A 16,947-nucleotide genomic window follows, 5' to 3' on the forward strand; every position below is an offset into this window, starting at 1 on the left:
TGCTGATGAGAGCAAACAGACTGGAATTCAAAAGTGTCTCCTAACCATAAAGTGGTTATGTGAGCCCCACAGAGATGCAGCTGGTAATATCTGAGGTAGGAGTATGTACTGTTTATAAGACTGGGGAAACCTGCAGTCAGCTGAGACTGAAGAAGTCAGTTGGATGAGTGACGAAACGTTTCTCCCACAAACTGCTACGTCCAGATGAACAGAATCAACTTTTGGTGAAGTAGGAGGGTGTTGTTGTTATTTTCTAATAAAGAAAACAACTGAAGAATAGAAACATCTGAAGCGTTGAGCTGACTGAGGTGAATTTCTTGGTATGGTCTCCGTTTTGACATGCAAATAACATGTAGTAGAAATGATTTTAAAAATGCAGATATTTTATTTTCCATGTGATTTCTTGAAATGCATTTATAGTGCACTGGGTCAAATTGCCATATTTCCAAAAAATACATTAAAAAAGAAATAATAAAAAGAAAAAGAAAGAAATACATTCAGGTACGACCAATTTTGGCAAATAAAGAAAACAAAAAGTCGGTTTGCCGACTGAATGCTCATGTTGAGCTTATTGTCAGTGATCTCTCACATGTCATCTGGGTTTAATTACTGATTAAAAGCATTAAGTCTTTAAAGATGACGCACTCTGATATTAGGGTGGATAATTTAAGCCTGATAACTTAATCTTAGCCTGACTTTAAGCCATATGTGAGGACGGAGTCCAGGACTGTGCAGCGTTAAATGTGAGAAAAGTCTGTGCAAGTTTCAGGGTTGATGAACATGACTTCAGCGTGCTGACTGCCATAAGCATGTGACGATGGTTTCGGGTTAACCAGTAAATCACCTCATTCGTTCCCAGGAACTGCAGTGTACATAAGAGTTACAGCAAATGTACAGTTTCAGTTTTATTTAACTTGTCATTGCACAACACACAGTGACACACTTTATTATTTGATTACTCAAAGAAATGATCATTACATTACGTCTGGTGCTTAACCGGTTGTCTGTGTGTGGGTGTGTCCTCTTCCACAGACCAGGTGCTGGAGAAGGCCATGCACAAATGTGTCTTAAAACCTCTGAACAGCGTCATCGAGACTGCTTTGCATGACTTCCAGGTGAAGATCTTAGAAAAGTGTCTTGATAAATGAGGAGATAAGCAATGCTAAAGATGAAGCCCTGATATCAGTGATGCATTGTCTCTGTTCGCTGCAGGTGAGCAGTGGAGCTTTGCAGCAGCTGAGGGAGAACTTGGCGCTGGCTAAGACCAAAAAGCCCCAGGAGCTCGGGGTGGATGGTGCCGTGCCCCCTGACGCCGTGGCTATTGAGAAAATCCGGCAGAAGTTCCTGAACATGAGGAAGATGTATTCCCCCGAGAAGAAGGTGTCACTGCTGCTGCGAGTGTGTAAGCTCATTTACACCATCATGCAGGATAACTCAGGTATGGAAAAGTCCGTTTGTTCCCAGTTTGTCAGTTTCCTCTGATTGTTTACAGCTGTGATTTTTTTCCTTTTCCTTCCTCTGCCTGACCTGTGCGACTACCATCAAGGTTATTGTAGTTAACTGAAATGAAACCAAAAACTAAAATTAGATATAAAAAACATTGTTTTATTCTAAAATAAAAATGAAAAACCAGACTCTTGGAAAAAATTCAAACTAACAGAAATGATTTTGTAGTTTTAGAATGTATTCATTTGTGATAGTAGTTATCACAACTTGGCTGATGAGGCTTTGATGGGCGTGTTTGTTGAGAGTCTGGATGTCTAGACTGTGAGTCAACTGCTTCCAAAAGGAGTTTTCAAAAAGTAACACCTGTTCTGATTTTCCTAAATCACACCTCTTGACATACGCCCTCCATACAATTCCAATTAAAAATGACTAAACCTAACGTCAAAATTAATAAAAACGAAACTAAAATGAAACATTTTAACATTTTCAAATGAAAGCAGAACTGAGAATGATCTAACGAACTCCGGAAACGAACTGAAAACGATATAAAAGTGAAAAATAATTTGAAAATACAAACCTGCCACACCTACATCCCCCTCTGCTCTCCATCTGTTTCCTTCCAGGGAGGATGTACGGTGCCGATGACTTCCTGCCCATGCTCACTTATGTGGTGGCTCAGTGCAACATGCCACAGCTGGACACGGAGATCCAGTACATGATGGAGCTGCTGGATCCATCCCTGCTTCAAGGAGAGGGTAGGTCCTGTCGGTTACACAGGACATACACATTACAGCAGCACTTGTGCATCGGTTACAGACACAGTTACCATCTGAGAAATGTTCGCTCAATATTCGCAGAATTCTTTTCATGGTTTAGAAAAATAACTTCACGATATCTAATCATGATTCAGTTTAGCTGCATGTGAAAATAGTTAGAACAACAGTATGCCTTATACTTTAAAAGATCAATGTCTACAATACATTTAGGTACCAAACTAGTTTGCTAGGAAAAGATCATTGGGTCATAACAGAGCCTTTCCTACTGACGTGTAACATTGTTAAAGCAGGACTTTAAATAAAGCAGAGAGAGACTCTGAGGTCTGCTCACTGAAAACATCACCTCGTCTTAAAGTTTAGATGCTTCATTCTCCAGGTTGGGCGCACCAGTGTGCTGTGAGGCTAAAGAGGTCCACCCTGTTTTGTAACCTGGTCAGAGGAAGGTCTTGCCATTTTGACTGTGTGAGAACAGGAAGCTTCCAGTTTAATGGATGTACATACCCAAGATTATAGGTGGAAGTCACGTAGTGGAAGTTCAGACTGTGAGAGGAGTGGTTTCCTGCCACAGTCCGGTTGACAGTATTAGGATGTTGTATCAGGACTGATTGTGGAAAGGAATATTTTGCATAATCTGCCGCTGCTGCATGTAGCGATGAACCTGCCGAGTTTTATCTCCAAACTCTTTCCTTTAATAACTGTGCAGCTTTTACAGCATCTTATTACTCATTGTTATGGTTTTACAGCTTTGATGTTTTGATTCAGTATCGCTGCTCTTATCAGTTTTATTACCAGCAGCAACAAACTTGGAGCTGTTTTCTTTTGAAAAAAACATCCTACAGAAATACTGCTCATGAATAATTTAGTAGGTAATAAGTCAGAGAAACGGCAACGAGGAAGGGTCAGACTCCATATTAGCTGTCAGATCACTCAGGTTTTTTGTGGTGGGTGAAACGTTTTATGAGCAATGTTAATGACAGTAGATGACGAGCTCTCAGCTGTAGGATGTTACTCATTGTTTGTCTAAATAATGAATAATTGCCTGTATATGTGAGTGTGTGGCTGTCGGGGCCATGTGTACTTTTAGCTTGGTGACATCTATGTCATGTCAGAGTAAACGAAACCACAGAGAATAAACCAGGCGTGTATCACTACACCATCACATGTCTTTCATTCACGCCGGGAGCGTTCAGGAGTGGAGTTCAGTCTGCTCAGGGTCTCCAAGCCTTTGCCGGGTCGCCTGTTCTGTGCAGCTTCATGTGCCTCCTGTTTAATTTAAACAAAAATCCGCCTGGTGGCACTTTTAGTGACGCTTTCTTGATGAATCTTTAGGAGGCTTCTGAAAGATGCTGCAGTGCGTCTGGTAGAATAAACATAAAAACACTCCCACATTCAGCTGGTAACAGCTGTACTGTACAACCATGACGCTAAGCTGAGAAACTAAAGAATTTAAAGATTCACTGAAATATTTTCCTCTCCATCACTGGCCCGGAGCGATGTTTTAAAAGCTGGTAAATTATAGAGCAATACACCTTCTGCTAACAATGAGTCATTAACCCTTCGGACCCGTGACCGGCTGAAAGAGAAACAAATGAGTTATGTTTTATAACTAAAACCATGTCACAGTGTGTTGTGTAACACTAGTGTTAGTTACTGTTCGCGGGAGTGAAAGAGTCGTGAATATCTACACGTTGCTGCTGGTTGGAAATGATGTGGGACACGTGGGCAGAGGTTTAATCATCACCAAAATCATCACTACTTGATGAGTTAGTTACAGATGTTTTGTTTTTAATGACTTTAATTTATTTTAATTGGTTCTTTTAGCTGTACAGCACTCTGCTCACCTGTTGTCTTTAAAATGCGCTTATGGAGAAATTGACTTGGCCTGCTGTGCTGCCCCCTAGTGGCCAGAAATCTACAGAAGTAGTTCCTTTTAAAGTTTGATTTAAAAAAAAAACAAATGTGAGGTTTTCCTTATTTTAGCATTAATGTCTTTATTATGAAGCTTGGTATTTAGTGGAAACTAAAGACACAAAGTTCACTCGCAGGATGATGATAAATAGTAAAATAAATAAAGACTGAACTGCAAAGTGTCCCAACAGTTTCTGTCTAAAGTCATTTAACATATTTGTTTCTTCTTTTGAAAGCTTTGTCTTGCCTTCAGTAGAAGGTGTACGGTATCACTGAGGTCTTTTACAGTGATTCTCAGCTCCAGTTTTTATTGAAGGTTCTTTGAGAAAACTTGATAAATGCTTGCATAGGAAGGAAAAGTCCTCACAGCAAGGAAATTCCAGTCAGTGTTTTGATTTTTAATGGGCTGGAACCACTTCAAAAGGAAAAAATAAGAAGGTTTAATGTACCAAGAGTGAAATATTTTCCCATCAGCGCCAAGCTGTCTGGCATGTAAACTGAAAATGTTTAATAATCGGCTGTGTAGGTAAATATCTTTGACCCTTAAGCACCAAATCTGATTCATTTCTGCCAGAAAGGCGCAACTGTCTTCATTTTTCTTAATTATTTTTTAACTTCGGTTGGTTTCATTTCTTTTTGTATTTAATTTTTACCCCAGGCGGTTACTACCTGACCAGCGCCTACGGAGCCATGTCCCTCATCAAAAACTTCCAGGAGGAGCAGGCGGCCCGAGTGCTGAGCTCCGAGGCCAGGAACACGCTGCAACAGTGGCACCGCCGGCGGACCGCCCAGCGTTCAGTACCGTGTGTGGACGACTTTCAGGTATCACCTGACCTGAGCCGACCTTGACCATCCAGGCAGTGAGTCAAACTTGTACCAGTAAGAGTAAATCCAGCTTTGGACAGAGGCATGGAAGGTGCTGTGTCTCAACTGTACTAACATCACAGCATGTTGCTCCTGATAACATTACTGCATGTAAAATCTTTGCCACTGCATGTGGGTTTCCTGCCTGCTCACCTCCTCAGAAATGCCCCTTTCGTTCATTTTACAGTTTTCTAAAATTGAACTCTTTTCTCTCTAGAACTATCTCCGAGTCGCGCTGCAAGAGCCGGGGGTGGGCTGCACGGCCAAAACGCTGGTCGTCCACCCGTACACCACCACAGAAGAGGTCTGCTCGCTGTGCGCCCAGAAGTTCAGGCTCTCCGACCCTGAGAACTACGCTCTGTTTCTGGTCAACGAGGAAACCAGCCAGCAGCTCACCCCAGACACTCACCCTCAGCGAATCAAAGCCGAGCTCCACAGCCGGCCGCGCGCTCAGGTCTTCCACTTCGTCTACAGGAGGGTGCACAACCTGAACCTCTGCGTCCCCGGCGTCGTGCAAAATGGAAACTGTCCTCAGGTTGAATAGCAGAGGGAGACAAGCTCCGCCTCTGGTGCTTGTTGATGTTTTGTGGAGAGGGTTGAAGTTGCACGTTGGCAAGTTGATGCAGATATGAAATAAGGGTGTCTTTGATTAGCAAATGATTTTTTTTAATTAGGTTGAACTCTGGAAAAAGACAAAGAAGGGGAAATTCAGCAGCCTGTATCTGCTTTGGTTATAAAGGAGTTTAGCATGTGTTACGTGGGTGGAAATGAAATGTTTGGCCATGATGGACACGTATACCATCCTCAAATAAATGACTAACTTTTGCCTTAACTACTGCTCCCTCGGTGCCTTTAAAAGGAATTGATTATACTGTTTGCCACTGACAGCATTCAACCCAGATTAAAACTCCACTCTAAACATTAATTTAAAAAGAGAAATGAGCTTTTGTAAAGTGTATGATTGTTCCGTTTTTATTGTTCTGCAGTTGCTGGACAACTGCAGTTGGTATTTGTGTGTAGAAATATTTTTATATCCAAATATTTTTTATCCCTTAAGTGACAAAGATTTGTATTCTGAATTACTGTTTCTGTACTGGACTCAATACTGGACTTTATTTATGCCAGATATTTCTCCAAAGTCGACTTAAATCAGCACTGTTTCTATTGTATGTTATTAAAAAAAAAAAAGCTGAATATGTAAATTTATAAAATACACTTTAAACGAGGCCACTTGATGACTCCTGTATTTATGTATGTTTTTCTGAAAAGTCACAATTCAGTAGCACGGCAACAGGAAGAGAACAATGGATGATTTTGCTGCATTTATGAGACAAAATCACACACCTGCAAAATGCAACGTCAAAAACCATTAATTTGGTAAATTTCTCAAACTCAGAAAACACGAGTCTGTGTGTATACGTGTATGTGTGTGTGTGTATATATATATTTATTAGGGGTGCAACAACACACAAAATTCACGGTTCGGTTCGGTTCGATACTTTGGTGTCACGGTTCGATATTTTTTCGATACAAAAAAAATGTTCATGCCTTTTTAATTTGTCATTTATTAAATTTTCACGGCACATTCCGCACCACATCTCTGTGCGTTCATCATTTGTTTGAAGCCAGCTCACCTCCTGCAACTACTCTTCCGAGAATACGTGCTTCTTTTGTGGTTCGGACTCCTTCTGACATTTCTTTGGAGGTGGAGGAACATCACAGTAATTGCTTAAAGGAGCTTCTTCGACATCTTTAATTTAAGAGTTCTAAACAAATGTCTGTCCTCCTCCTGAAAATCTTATGTATGCAAACACGCGTTGCAACTTCTTATCTTGTGCCCGTTTTTTATTTTGACAGCGAATGCGCACCTGCGGACCACTTATGTGCAGCCCTGGTTATTTCGCTTGTCATATTGCAGCCACAGAAATTCTTTTGTCCATGAAACCATAAAGCTGCACTTTCTTTTTGCCTTATCTGATTTGTCATAACGTTTTGTGGTAAGTTTTTCTTTGGCTGTCACTTCTTCACCCTGACCTGTCTTATTTGGCTCAGCAGAACTAAAATATTGTGGCGAGCTCAGACAAGGAGGAGACGGAGGTACCGTTTGGTCTTGCTTCCCGTGAGCTAGCCAGGGAGCACAGCCGTTTATTGACATCTGCAGAAGAACACTGCCGCTAGCTAACTGCTCAGCGCAGCAACAACACACAGGGCGCCCTCTGACCCCGGAAGGACACACCGTCGCAGCGAGAGGGCGTCACCCGTCACTATGGCAACATAAACAAAACATAACTGTACAAACAGAACCCCGAACAGCCCTGATCCGCTACAATATATATCCTGCTGCTTTTACACACTCACTCACATAAGCTCAGCGATTCTCTGCGCGATCAACCTCTCACATGTTTAAGCTTGCTGCGGGAGATTTCACTCGTCATGTTTGCATAGTAAGCTAACGATTGATAAGACAACGTCAGAGGAATTGGTGCGCAAATTATCATCACTCACCAATCAGTGCTGTCGCTCTCTATACACAGTTCGCGCGATTGCAAAGTGAAAGCAAAAGACAAGGGCAAATTCAAACGCGATTTCAATATGTCACATATTGACAGTGGCTCACCGATGCCAATGACATAATTACCCAGCTACATTTCCGAAAGAATGCAAAAGCATTGACATAGATTTTTCCTTCCTACAATAGCCCGACGGGCAGGGTAGCCCGCAGGGTAGCCCGTCTGAAAAAAATCGCTAGCCCCAGGACGTCGGGCTAGCGATTTTCCGAGCCCTGTATCTGATTGAGGAATCACTCATCTTTGGAAAAGAGAGTTTATTACAGAGAAATGCCTCTTTCCAAAATAAAAGCTATACTATCCGCTTCTTCTGGGCTATATTCTCAGCAGCATAAGGAGAATCATGTGCTAACAGCTGTCTAAATGACTCGGCTAAAGTTAGTAGCATGCTTGTTGTTTTTGTCTTTGCACTAGGATGATGTCGGTGTAAATGTGCAGTCATATTCGTTGTGTTCCCGCTAGTGCTTTCAGGTTAATCTCGTTGAAATGACGTTAACGCCACAACACGGCAAATCTCCGTTAACGAGCTACCGCCGATCGCCCTGTGCATGGGGCTAGAGGCCAACACGTTAACGAGCTAACTGCGCTAACACACTAGTTCCCACCCATGTAATTGAGCATTGCATGGCACATCCAACATACTGTTTTACTTTAGTCCATGACTCGCTTACCTTCAGGGTCATACGTCACATGAAAACCAAAATAATTCCAAACGCCAGATCTGAATGAGGGTGGGGGAGGTGCCCTGCGCTCTTCCTTCTGACGATGCTGTCTGTGTGGAGCGCTCAGTGGATCTGCGCTCGACAGTGCAGCCTAGGCGGAGTAGTCGAACGCAGATTCACTGAGCGCTCCACACAGACAGCATCGTCAGAAGGAAAGTTGATAAAATAAATTACAAATGTTGTATTGTTCGATACATATGCGTACCGAACCGAAAGCACTGTATCGAACGGTTCAATATCGATAGGAATATCGTTGCACCCCTAATATATTTTTTTTTCTTTTTTTTTACACAACTTATACAGCGATACATTGGTGGACTCTGACCACACAGTGAAACTTATGCAAAACAACCACCTTTTGAATGAGTCTACATCATTCGCAAATTCAGCCAAATCTGTTAATTTATGCAGCAGCACAGCAGCCAATCAAAGGACTGCACCAAGTTTAACTTCCACACCAAGTTTACTCTCAAATAAAATAGAATAAACAGGTTCCTAAAACAAAAACAAGGTGAAGGTTTGCAGCACTCAGCCATGCCTCTGTGTGCTGGGACAGTCAGCGTGGTTACACCCCTAAATTTAAGCATCATCATGGCATCAGTTAAAAATAAACTTCCAACTTTCCCCATGTGGGACAATGAAAGGATTATTCTATTCTAAATCCACCCCACTACAGTTGTTATGACGCAAGAAAATAAAGAGTTCAAAAGTATTTCTTTTATTTGGAAAAATATCAGGATTCTGTCACCTTTCAAGCCTGTTTCAAGTGGACTGTTATGAATCTTCCTTTCATTCGATTTTCTGTTGGGTTGTTTTGTTAGCAGCGTCAGGCTCCACGCTGACCCTCTGACCTCTGTGTTTGCCATTTGAACCACGCCTGAACAACAAAGTTAATGTACTCACAATAGTGTATGCCAAAGTGTGGTACATAATGTGCTGTAACAAAGTGAAAAGCTTCCTGGAACTGATAGTGAGACATTAGGCTTCAAGCTAATGGAGTTGTTCTCCGGTCTTTGTCCCCGGTTCATTGTGACTCCTGCCTGTCTCTTTGGAACATGGGTTCAACTAAAGATCTTCAAAGCCACAAGTGTGGCCTTTGCAATAAATATAGGAAAGCAAAGGTGGATTTAGAGGGTGAGGCAAAAAAACAAAAAAACAAAGACAGATTGTGGGTTTTGTCTATTTGATCAGGAGAAGGGATCAAATAAAGGTTAGGTGAGTTGACTGCTATGTGTAGTTCAAAGCTATTTAGCAAAGATTAAAGACGGTATGTGTTTAGACCAATACTGACTCCAAACAAGCAGTTTAGGTACAAGTGAAGGTGTCAGGTTTATGTTGAGGCCAGAAGATTAAAGTGTATGGTTTTGTGCCATACCAGAAAACAAAGTCTTACAAGGCTGTAATTAATATAATGAAGTCCCTGTATGTAGCATGCTTATTGCTCTTAAAGGACACTGTAAGAAGCCCGCCTCATGCACTACCTACCTTTCAGAGAGAGCACACACACACATCAGGAAATCCCAACTTAACTCTATGTTTGTGTCAGCAGAGACTGCCCCTCAGTGGCACTTACAGGGCAATACAGGCGCCTCCAGGTAGCCTTCAAAATTTGGTTTAGATTATCCCTAAATAAAACCTTCCCCCCTACGATTTTTATACCCAAAGAAGATGGAATTCAGTTTTCATTATATAGCCTTAAGTCACAACAACAGATGCTCCAAGACACTTTATATTGTAAAGATCCTACAATAATACAAAGAAAACAGAGAAAGCCCCGACAATTAGATGACGCCCTGTGAGCAAGCACTTTGGTAGGGAGCCCAACAAGGGACATTGGAGGAAAGAAAATTGAAAAAAAAAGTACGTCTTGTTTTCCCCCAATCTCCATTACCTTGCTCCGTACTTTGGCAACAGTGGGAAGGAAAAACTCCCTTTTAACAGGAGGAAACCTCCAACAGAACCAGACTGAGGGAGGGGCGGACACAGGGCATCTGCCACAACCAGTTGAGCTGAGGTAAGTAAGTCAGGACAGGTGTTAAGGTTTAAACCAGAACTAGAACCAACAAAGGTGACTAAAATCGCAGCCCTTACTTTCTTCCAGAGAGATGAAGGCCTAGAGAGGAGGAGTCAACCTGTGTTTATATACTGCAGGTGTGTGGATAGGTGATGGACAGGGCTGGACTGGGACAAAAAATCGGCCCGGGCATTTTGACTAGAGACCGGCCCACCAAAAATGTGACGTCATTCAGGGGTAAAACCGCAAAGGATTCTGGGAACTTGTGGCAAGAGGTACTAGCACATGCAGGCTTTCAATTGAACTCAGTTACACAGCGATAAAAAGAAACACAAAAAATGGCAAGAAGCTGTAACTGCAATAGCCGGTGTTGTGCCAAAAAGTGATTGCTCATATTTAAATTGCTATAAGAAACTTGTTGGGCTATAATATGTGAAACATAGGTCAAATGCATCCCTCATGGATGACATAAAGTCATCTCTCCATCTCTCTCTCCTGCTCTTTTATTTCTCTCTCTTGCTCCATCTCTCTCTGCTGCTCTTCTGTCTCCTCTGTCACAGACTTCTCCACTTTTGATGATAGATCAGCCTGGTGCAACATGTAAGGATTGGCACAATTTGTTAAGATTTTGAGGAGTTTGAGAAACTAACCTTAAGCATAAAATAAAATTTACTATCAGTAACTTCATAGCACCCGCCCAGCAGTATATAAACTCCGTCATGCTAGCTAGGCAGTACCAGTGACTGTAAAAAGTCAGCACAACGAAAACAAACTACAACTAAACCTGGTTTATATCTGACACAGATAGACAGCAGGGCCCTATTTCAGGAAGCCGGTTTAGAGCAAAATCTGAGTAAGTATACCCTGAGTTAACGAAAACTCTGGGTTTTCGGTTTCACAAAGCGAGTTTAGATTAATTCTGAGCGAGTTACTATGACAACACACTCCGTGAAGCTAACCTGCCCCCTAGCAGGTTTACTTCAACTAACCCTAACTTTCTCCGCCTCTTTGTCGGAAACCTGACTGTAGGAAGTGTCAGACATGGCGTGCCCCTTCCTTGAAGAGCCAGTAGATGTTGAAGCCCAAATTCTCCGCAGAGCTCTCCGCCGGGAGAGAGTGATTAGAGCGCGTTTGGACATTTTATCATTTCCTGATGATTTCCTGTGTGAACGTTACTGTTTTTCAGCACAATCTATAATTTATTTGAATAACATCCTCAGGCCTAATATTGCTCATGTGACACATCGCGGACATTCTCTCAGTTCTGTACATATTATTTGTATTGCACTTCGGTTTTTTGCAAACGGGAGCTTTCTGTATAATATTGGTGACGCTGAGCACGTTTCCAAGTCTGTCGGGCAGTCAGGAATGTTACAGTTGCACTGAAACGTCTCCTGTACTCGTTTGTGGTGTTCCCCGGTCATAGACCCACAAGATTCATCAAAGAGGGATGCCACAAAATTGCAGGTATCAGGATGAACGAAACTTAATTCATGATGTGGTGATATTTGAACTACTACTTAAATTTTACATTTATTCTCACGGTTCCCAGGCGTGATTGGCTGTATAGATGGCACTCACATTCCAATCATTGCTCCTTCAGTAAATGAAGGAGACTATGTGAACAGGAAGTCTTTCCACAGCATTAATGTGCAGGTACATAGTTCCCTGTAGCATTTCAAACTAACAGATTATTTCATTATAGTAATGGATGCTAATTTGTGTTCTCTGCACTGTGAAGATCATATGTGATGCTGCCAACATTATCACAAATGTGGAAGCCAACTGCTCAGCCTCTGTGAGTGGTGGTGGTGGAGGACCCCCACCTGTTTTTCAGGCCTCCGCTTTTTTTCTGTTGGCTATAACGGGTCACATTTGAGCATACAGAGTAAGCAAATATGTACTTGTAATGTGCTCAGATAATTTCAATAAGTGCTTACAGAGGGGAAATTAATGTAGCCTCTAACTGCAATTGATTTATATAGGACAAACAGACCAAGCACTATGGCTCATAATACAATTACACCTTACCTGTTTGGACTATATTTTTATATTTCATTTTTACTTGCTGCCAGGAACGTTTGGGGCCTGTTGGGTTGCACCTGCGCTCACATCACATGACAAAATAAAATGTATGAAATAAAAAATAAAATAAAATATAATAAAATAACGTGTTACATGGGTGGAAATCCCTAGATCAATGTTTAAATTAACACTCATGCATTGACTCTGTCGGCCATGTTTTGCCATGCATGCTCCCTTTCTTTTGCAGCTGAGGCTGTGTTACTTTTTTTCCGCAAAATTTGCATGTTATAGCCCACCCCCGTGACATCACGCTCCAAAGCCCTATACTGCCATCAGAATTTCGGCCTCAAGCGCTGTAAAATTGACCGCGCCTTCTTTCCCTCCGTCTCCATGGTGACTCGCTTAATCTGTGCTCCACTAATCAGGGCTTTATGTATCCTCGTGCGCGCGCTTAACTTGGGGTTAAAGCAACTCCGCGTTGATTGAACTAATTGTTATCAGCCTTTCTGAAACCGAATATTCCGAGTTGGACAGTTCGGGGTTACTCAACCCTGAGTATCGTTTTTCACTCTGAGTTTTCTAAACCGGCTTCCTGAAATAGGGCCCTGGTCATAACTTCTTACCTGAAGTTCAGTTCCTCTGCCACTATGACCGGTGGACGTCTCGGGTCTCTCCTCCTCTTGCCTCCCCTTTCCCTTATCCACCTGCTGGCCTCTTGGTGATGTTGCTAAATCTGTGGAAGCTATGCCATAGCTACCGCCAAACAATTCAGTTATTTTTACACATTTGGCAGCATCTGCCTGAAGGGCTTGTTTCTTTTTGGCCCTAATTTTTTCTGCACCTCCTTTCCTTTTTTTGTTCTCCATTTTCTTTAGTTCGTCTATAAGATTGCTAAACAAGGGCGAGGGTGCATCCGACCTCCTCGGCTGTAATTGGTCCAGCCCAGAGTCGATCATGACTAATTGGCCAATCCAACACCTTTCATTATTTATACCCTTCCAAAAAATAATCGATCGGCCCATAAAAACAAAAAATCGCCAGCGGCCCACCGGGCAAATGCCCGATGGCCAGTCCAGCTATGGTGATGGAGCACAGGGCCCTGTTTCAGGAAGCCGGTTTGGAAAACTCAGAGTGAAAAACGACACTCACGGTTGAGTAACCCCGAACTGTCCAACTCGGAATATTCCGTTTCAGAAAGGCTGATAACAATTAGTTCAGTCAACGCGGAGTTGCTTTAACCCCAAGTGAAGCGCGCGGACGAGGATACATAAAGCCCTGATAAGCGGAGCACAGATTAAGCGAGTCACCATGGAGACGGAGGGAAAGAAGGCGCGGTCAATGTATTTTACAGCGCTTGAGGCCGAAATTCTGATGGCAGCATATGCCGATAACATGCAAATTCCGCGAAAAAAAGGAACACAGCCACAGCTGCAAAAGCATGCATGGCAAAACATAGCCGACAGAGTCAATGCGTGAGTGTTAATTTAAACATTGATCGAGGGATTTCCACCCATTTAACACGTTATTTTATCATATGTTATTTTATTTGTTATTTTATACATTTTATTTTGTGATGTGATGTGAGCGCAGGTGCAACCCAACAGGCCCCAAACGTGCCTGGCAGCAAGTAAAAATGAAATATAAAAATATAGTCCAAACAGGTAAGGTGTAATTGTATTATGAGCCATAGTGCTTGGTCTGTTTGTCCCATGTAAATCAATTGCAGTTAGAGGCTACATTAATTTTCTTTCTGTAAGCACTTATTGAAATTATCTGAGCACATTACAAGTACATATTTGCTTACTCTGTATGCTCAAATGTGGCCCGTTATAGCCAACAGAAAAAAAGCAGAGGCCCGAAAAACAGGTGGGGGTCCTCCACCACCACCACTCACAGAGGCTGAGCAGTTGGCCCTCAGCCAAAACAGTGGGCGCCCTGTGGCCGAAGGCATCTCTGCGGGGACATCCTCTGAGTCAATAACCCCGCAAGACACAAGTGCCTACATAAGGGGTAAATTCAAAATAATACATGATGTGCATACATCCTTTCTTCACAGTCACCTTTGCAGTGCGACACATTCATTTGATAAACTCTTTACCATAATGGATTATTTTGTAGTGAAGTTATTTTCCGACTGATTTTGCCTTCCCTCAGCCTTGGTTGTCTTTGAGAGCATAATGACAATGAAGTGTAAGGTGCTTGGTATGTTTGTTAATTGCCATTTGGTCCCTTGTAAGTTATAAGTGACCTGTATAAACCTCATATTCTATCAGTTGATGGTGATGGTGTACTGCATCTGGTGCAGCCTCCTGTTGAGCCAGACCAACATGCAGTTGTGAGTAATACTCCACAGATTATATGAGTTTACAGTAGAACAGCAATGTTGTTTATTTCTTTACTACAGGAAAATAATGAAGAAACATTGACAGCTGTTACAGAGGAGGAAGCAACAGAGACACTTTATGAGGTTTACATCTTTTAATACTTTGTGTACAGGAAATACAGGCGACCAATAAAGCCAGTTGAACAAAAAATCTGTTTATTCTTCTTTCAACATGTTGAGGTGATGGGTCAAAAGAAATGATTGTGACATATGGTGTCTCTGACTGCTCTTCCATCTTGTATGTCCGTGGGAGGGTCAGGATGTTCATGGTTTGGATCACTGCTGATGTTTGGTTCAGAAGGACAGTGTTCTCCTCTAATTGTGGCAATGTTGTGAAGAATCACACATGCCACAATAATGTCACATGCCCTTTCTGGGGTGACCCTGAGTCTTTGCAGGCACTGGAACCGGGCCTTAAGCATTCCGATAGTCATTTCAATTCTGGCTCTTGTCCTGCAATTAGCCAGATTATATCGCTGCTGTGGGCCCGGTTCAGGGTCAGGGTAAGGGGTAAGCAAATAGGGTAAACATGGATACCCCCTATCACCAAGCAAGTAGCCAGTGAACTCTCCTAAGACAGAAGGGTACACTTCAGTTCAAATGTCCCTGAAGCAATTGGTCTTTATATATTTTAAAGTATTCTCAACTCACCATGTCCAAATTTTGTGCTCAGTGTACATTCACGGAATATTTGTGAGTCATGGACAGAGCCTGGCCACTTGGCTTCCACATTTGTGATAATGTTGGCAGCATCATATATGATCTTCACAGTGCAGAGAACACAAATTAGCATCCATTACTATAATGAAATAATTTGTTAGTTTGACATGCTACAGGGAACTATGTACCTGTACATTAATGCTGTGGAAAGACTTCCTGTTCACATAGTCTCCTTCATTTACTGAAGGAGCAATGATTGGAATGTGAGTGCCATCTGTATAGCCAATCACGCCTGGGAACCCTGAAAATAAATGTGCAATTTAAGTAGTAGTCCAAGTATCACCACATCATAAATTAAGTTTTGTTCATCCTGATACCTGCAATTTTGTGGCATCCCTCTTTGATAAATCTTGTGGGTCTGTGACCGGGGAACACCACAGACGAGTACAGGAGACGTTTCAGTGCAACTGTAACATTCCTGACTGCCCGACAGACGGTAGCCTTGGAAACGTGCTCAGCGTCACCAATATTATACAGAAAGCTCCCGTTTGCAAGAAACCGAAGTGCAATACAAATAATATGCAATGAACTGAGAGCATGTCCGCGATGTGTCACATGCGTAATATATGGCCTGAGGATGTTATCCAAATAAATTATAGATTGTGCTGAGAAACGGTAACGTTCGCACAGAAAATCATCAGGAAATGATAAAATGTCCAAACGCGCTCTGATCACTCTCTCCCGGCGGAGAGCTCTGCGGAGAATTTGGGCTTCACGATCTACTGGCTCTTCAAGGAAGTGGCACGCCATGTCCGACACTTCCTACTGTCAGGTTTCCGACAAAGGGGCGGAGACAGTCAGGGTTAGTTGTAGTAAACCTGCTAGGGGGCAGGTTAGCTTCACGGAGTGTGTCGTCATAGTGACTCACTCAGGCTGCAGCTGAACTCGCTTTGTGAAACCGAAAACCCAGAGTTTTCGTTAACTCAGGGTATACTTACTCAGTTTTTCCACTAAACCGGCTTCCTGAAACAGGGCCCAGGTGTCTGGAATCCACGACGAAATGTAAGAGAGGTCCTGTATCTCTGAGGGTTGGTAGATGTCAGAGCCAGTGTGGGAGAGCATGTGGATGTGATTGTACAAAGAATAAAAATAAATAAACATTGAAATAAAAAAGGCGGAAGTGGTTTCGGGAATACAGCAGCGATCATTTTAACGAATTTAAAAAATGCATTTATTTCCTTATTTATTTCCCTTCTTGTTTTTCCCCATAAAACACTAGTATTCCGGGTTAGGGTTGTTAGGGTTAACCCTAACCCTGGCTGTTAAGGCTTTACGTCGGGGCATACGTTTACAAACGCCAGGCAGCTGTTAGAATGGGTTATTAAACAACAACAGAAGGGTGCAAGTTTGTAGAAGAGCTGGTTGTGGTGGTTGAAGGCGAGTCCATCAGGAGACCGCTTGATTTAAAGTCCCCGTTGCTGCTGGCTTCATGCCAGGAGTCAAAATGGCGGATGCTGGGAAAGTTGCTCAGCTTGCACAGAACACTCACAGAAGGGTATTTTGAGGTAGTTAAAATCGATAA

At 42.4% G+C, this 16,947-nt stretch overlaps 2 protein-coding genes across 4 annotated transcripts in view; one reads left to right on the forward strand and one right to left on the reverse strand.

Moving 5' to 3' along the window:
• Nucleotides 1–6,240, forward strand: part of LOC308396348 (ras and Rab interactor 2-like) — a 41,103-nt gene extending 34,863 nt beyond the window's left edge. Inside the window, exons 9-13 of one of the 3 annotated variants that reach the window (XM_080881568.1) lie at nucleotides 1,033–1,115; nucleotides 1,213–1,438; nucleotides 2,070–2,201; nucleotides 4,789–4,952; nucleotides 5,212–6,240. In XM_080881568.1, coding sequence (XP_080737694.1) covers nucleotides 1,033–1,115; nucleotides 1,213–1,438; nucleotides 2,070–2,201; nucleotides 4,789–4,952; nucleotides 5,212–5,538 — 932 coding nt within the window. In that variant the 3' untranslated portion in view covers nucleotides 5,539–6,240. Of the gene's footprint in view, nucleotides 1–1,032; nucleotides 1,116–1,212; nucleotides 1,439–2,069; nucleotides 2,202–4,788; nucleotides 5,010–5,211 lie in introns of all 3 variants that reach the window. The other 2 variants (XM_080881569.1, XM_080881570.1) reach the window with 2 other exon arrangements.
• Nucleotides 6,241–14,325: 8,085 nt separating this feature from the next.
• On the reverse strand, nucleotides 14,326–16,402 carry LOC308395940 (putative nuclease HARBI1). The gene is made up of 4 exons (XM_080881000.1): nucleotides 15,743–16,402; nucleotides 15,554–15,666; nucleotides 15,357–15,468; nucleotides 14,326–15,276 (listed from the first exon to the last, which is right to left on the reverse strand). Exons 1-4 carry the CDS (start codon nucleotides 16,173–16,175, stop codon nucleotides 14,894–14,896), a joined length of 1,041 nt encoding a protein of 346 aa, XP_080737126.1. The 5' UTR covers nucleotides 16,176–16,402; the 3' UTR covers nucleotides 14,326–14,893.
• Between the last annotated feature and the right edge of the window lie 545 nt (nucleotides 16,403–16,947).

Source organism: Rhamphochromis sp. 'chilingali' (assembly GCF_963969265.1).
Source record: "Rhamphochromis sp. 'chilingali' genome assembly, chromosome: 4".
Taxonomy (NCBI): Eukaryota; Metazoa; Chordata; class Actinopteri; order Cichliformes; family Cichlidae; genus Rhamphochromis; species Rhamphochromis sp. 'chilingali'.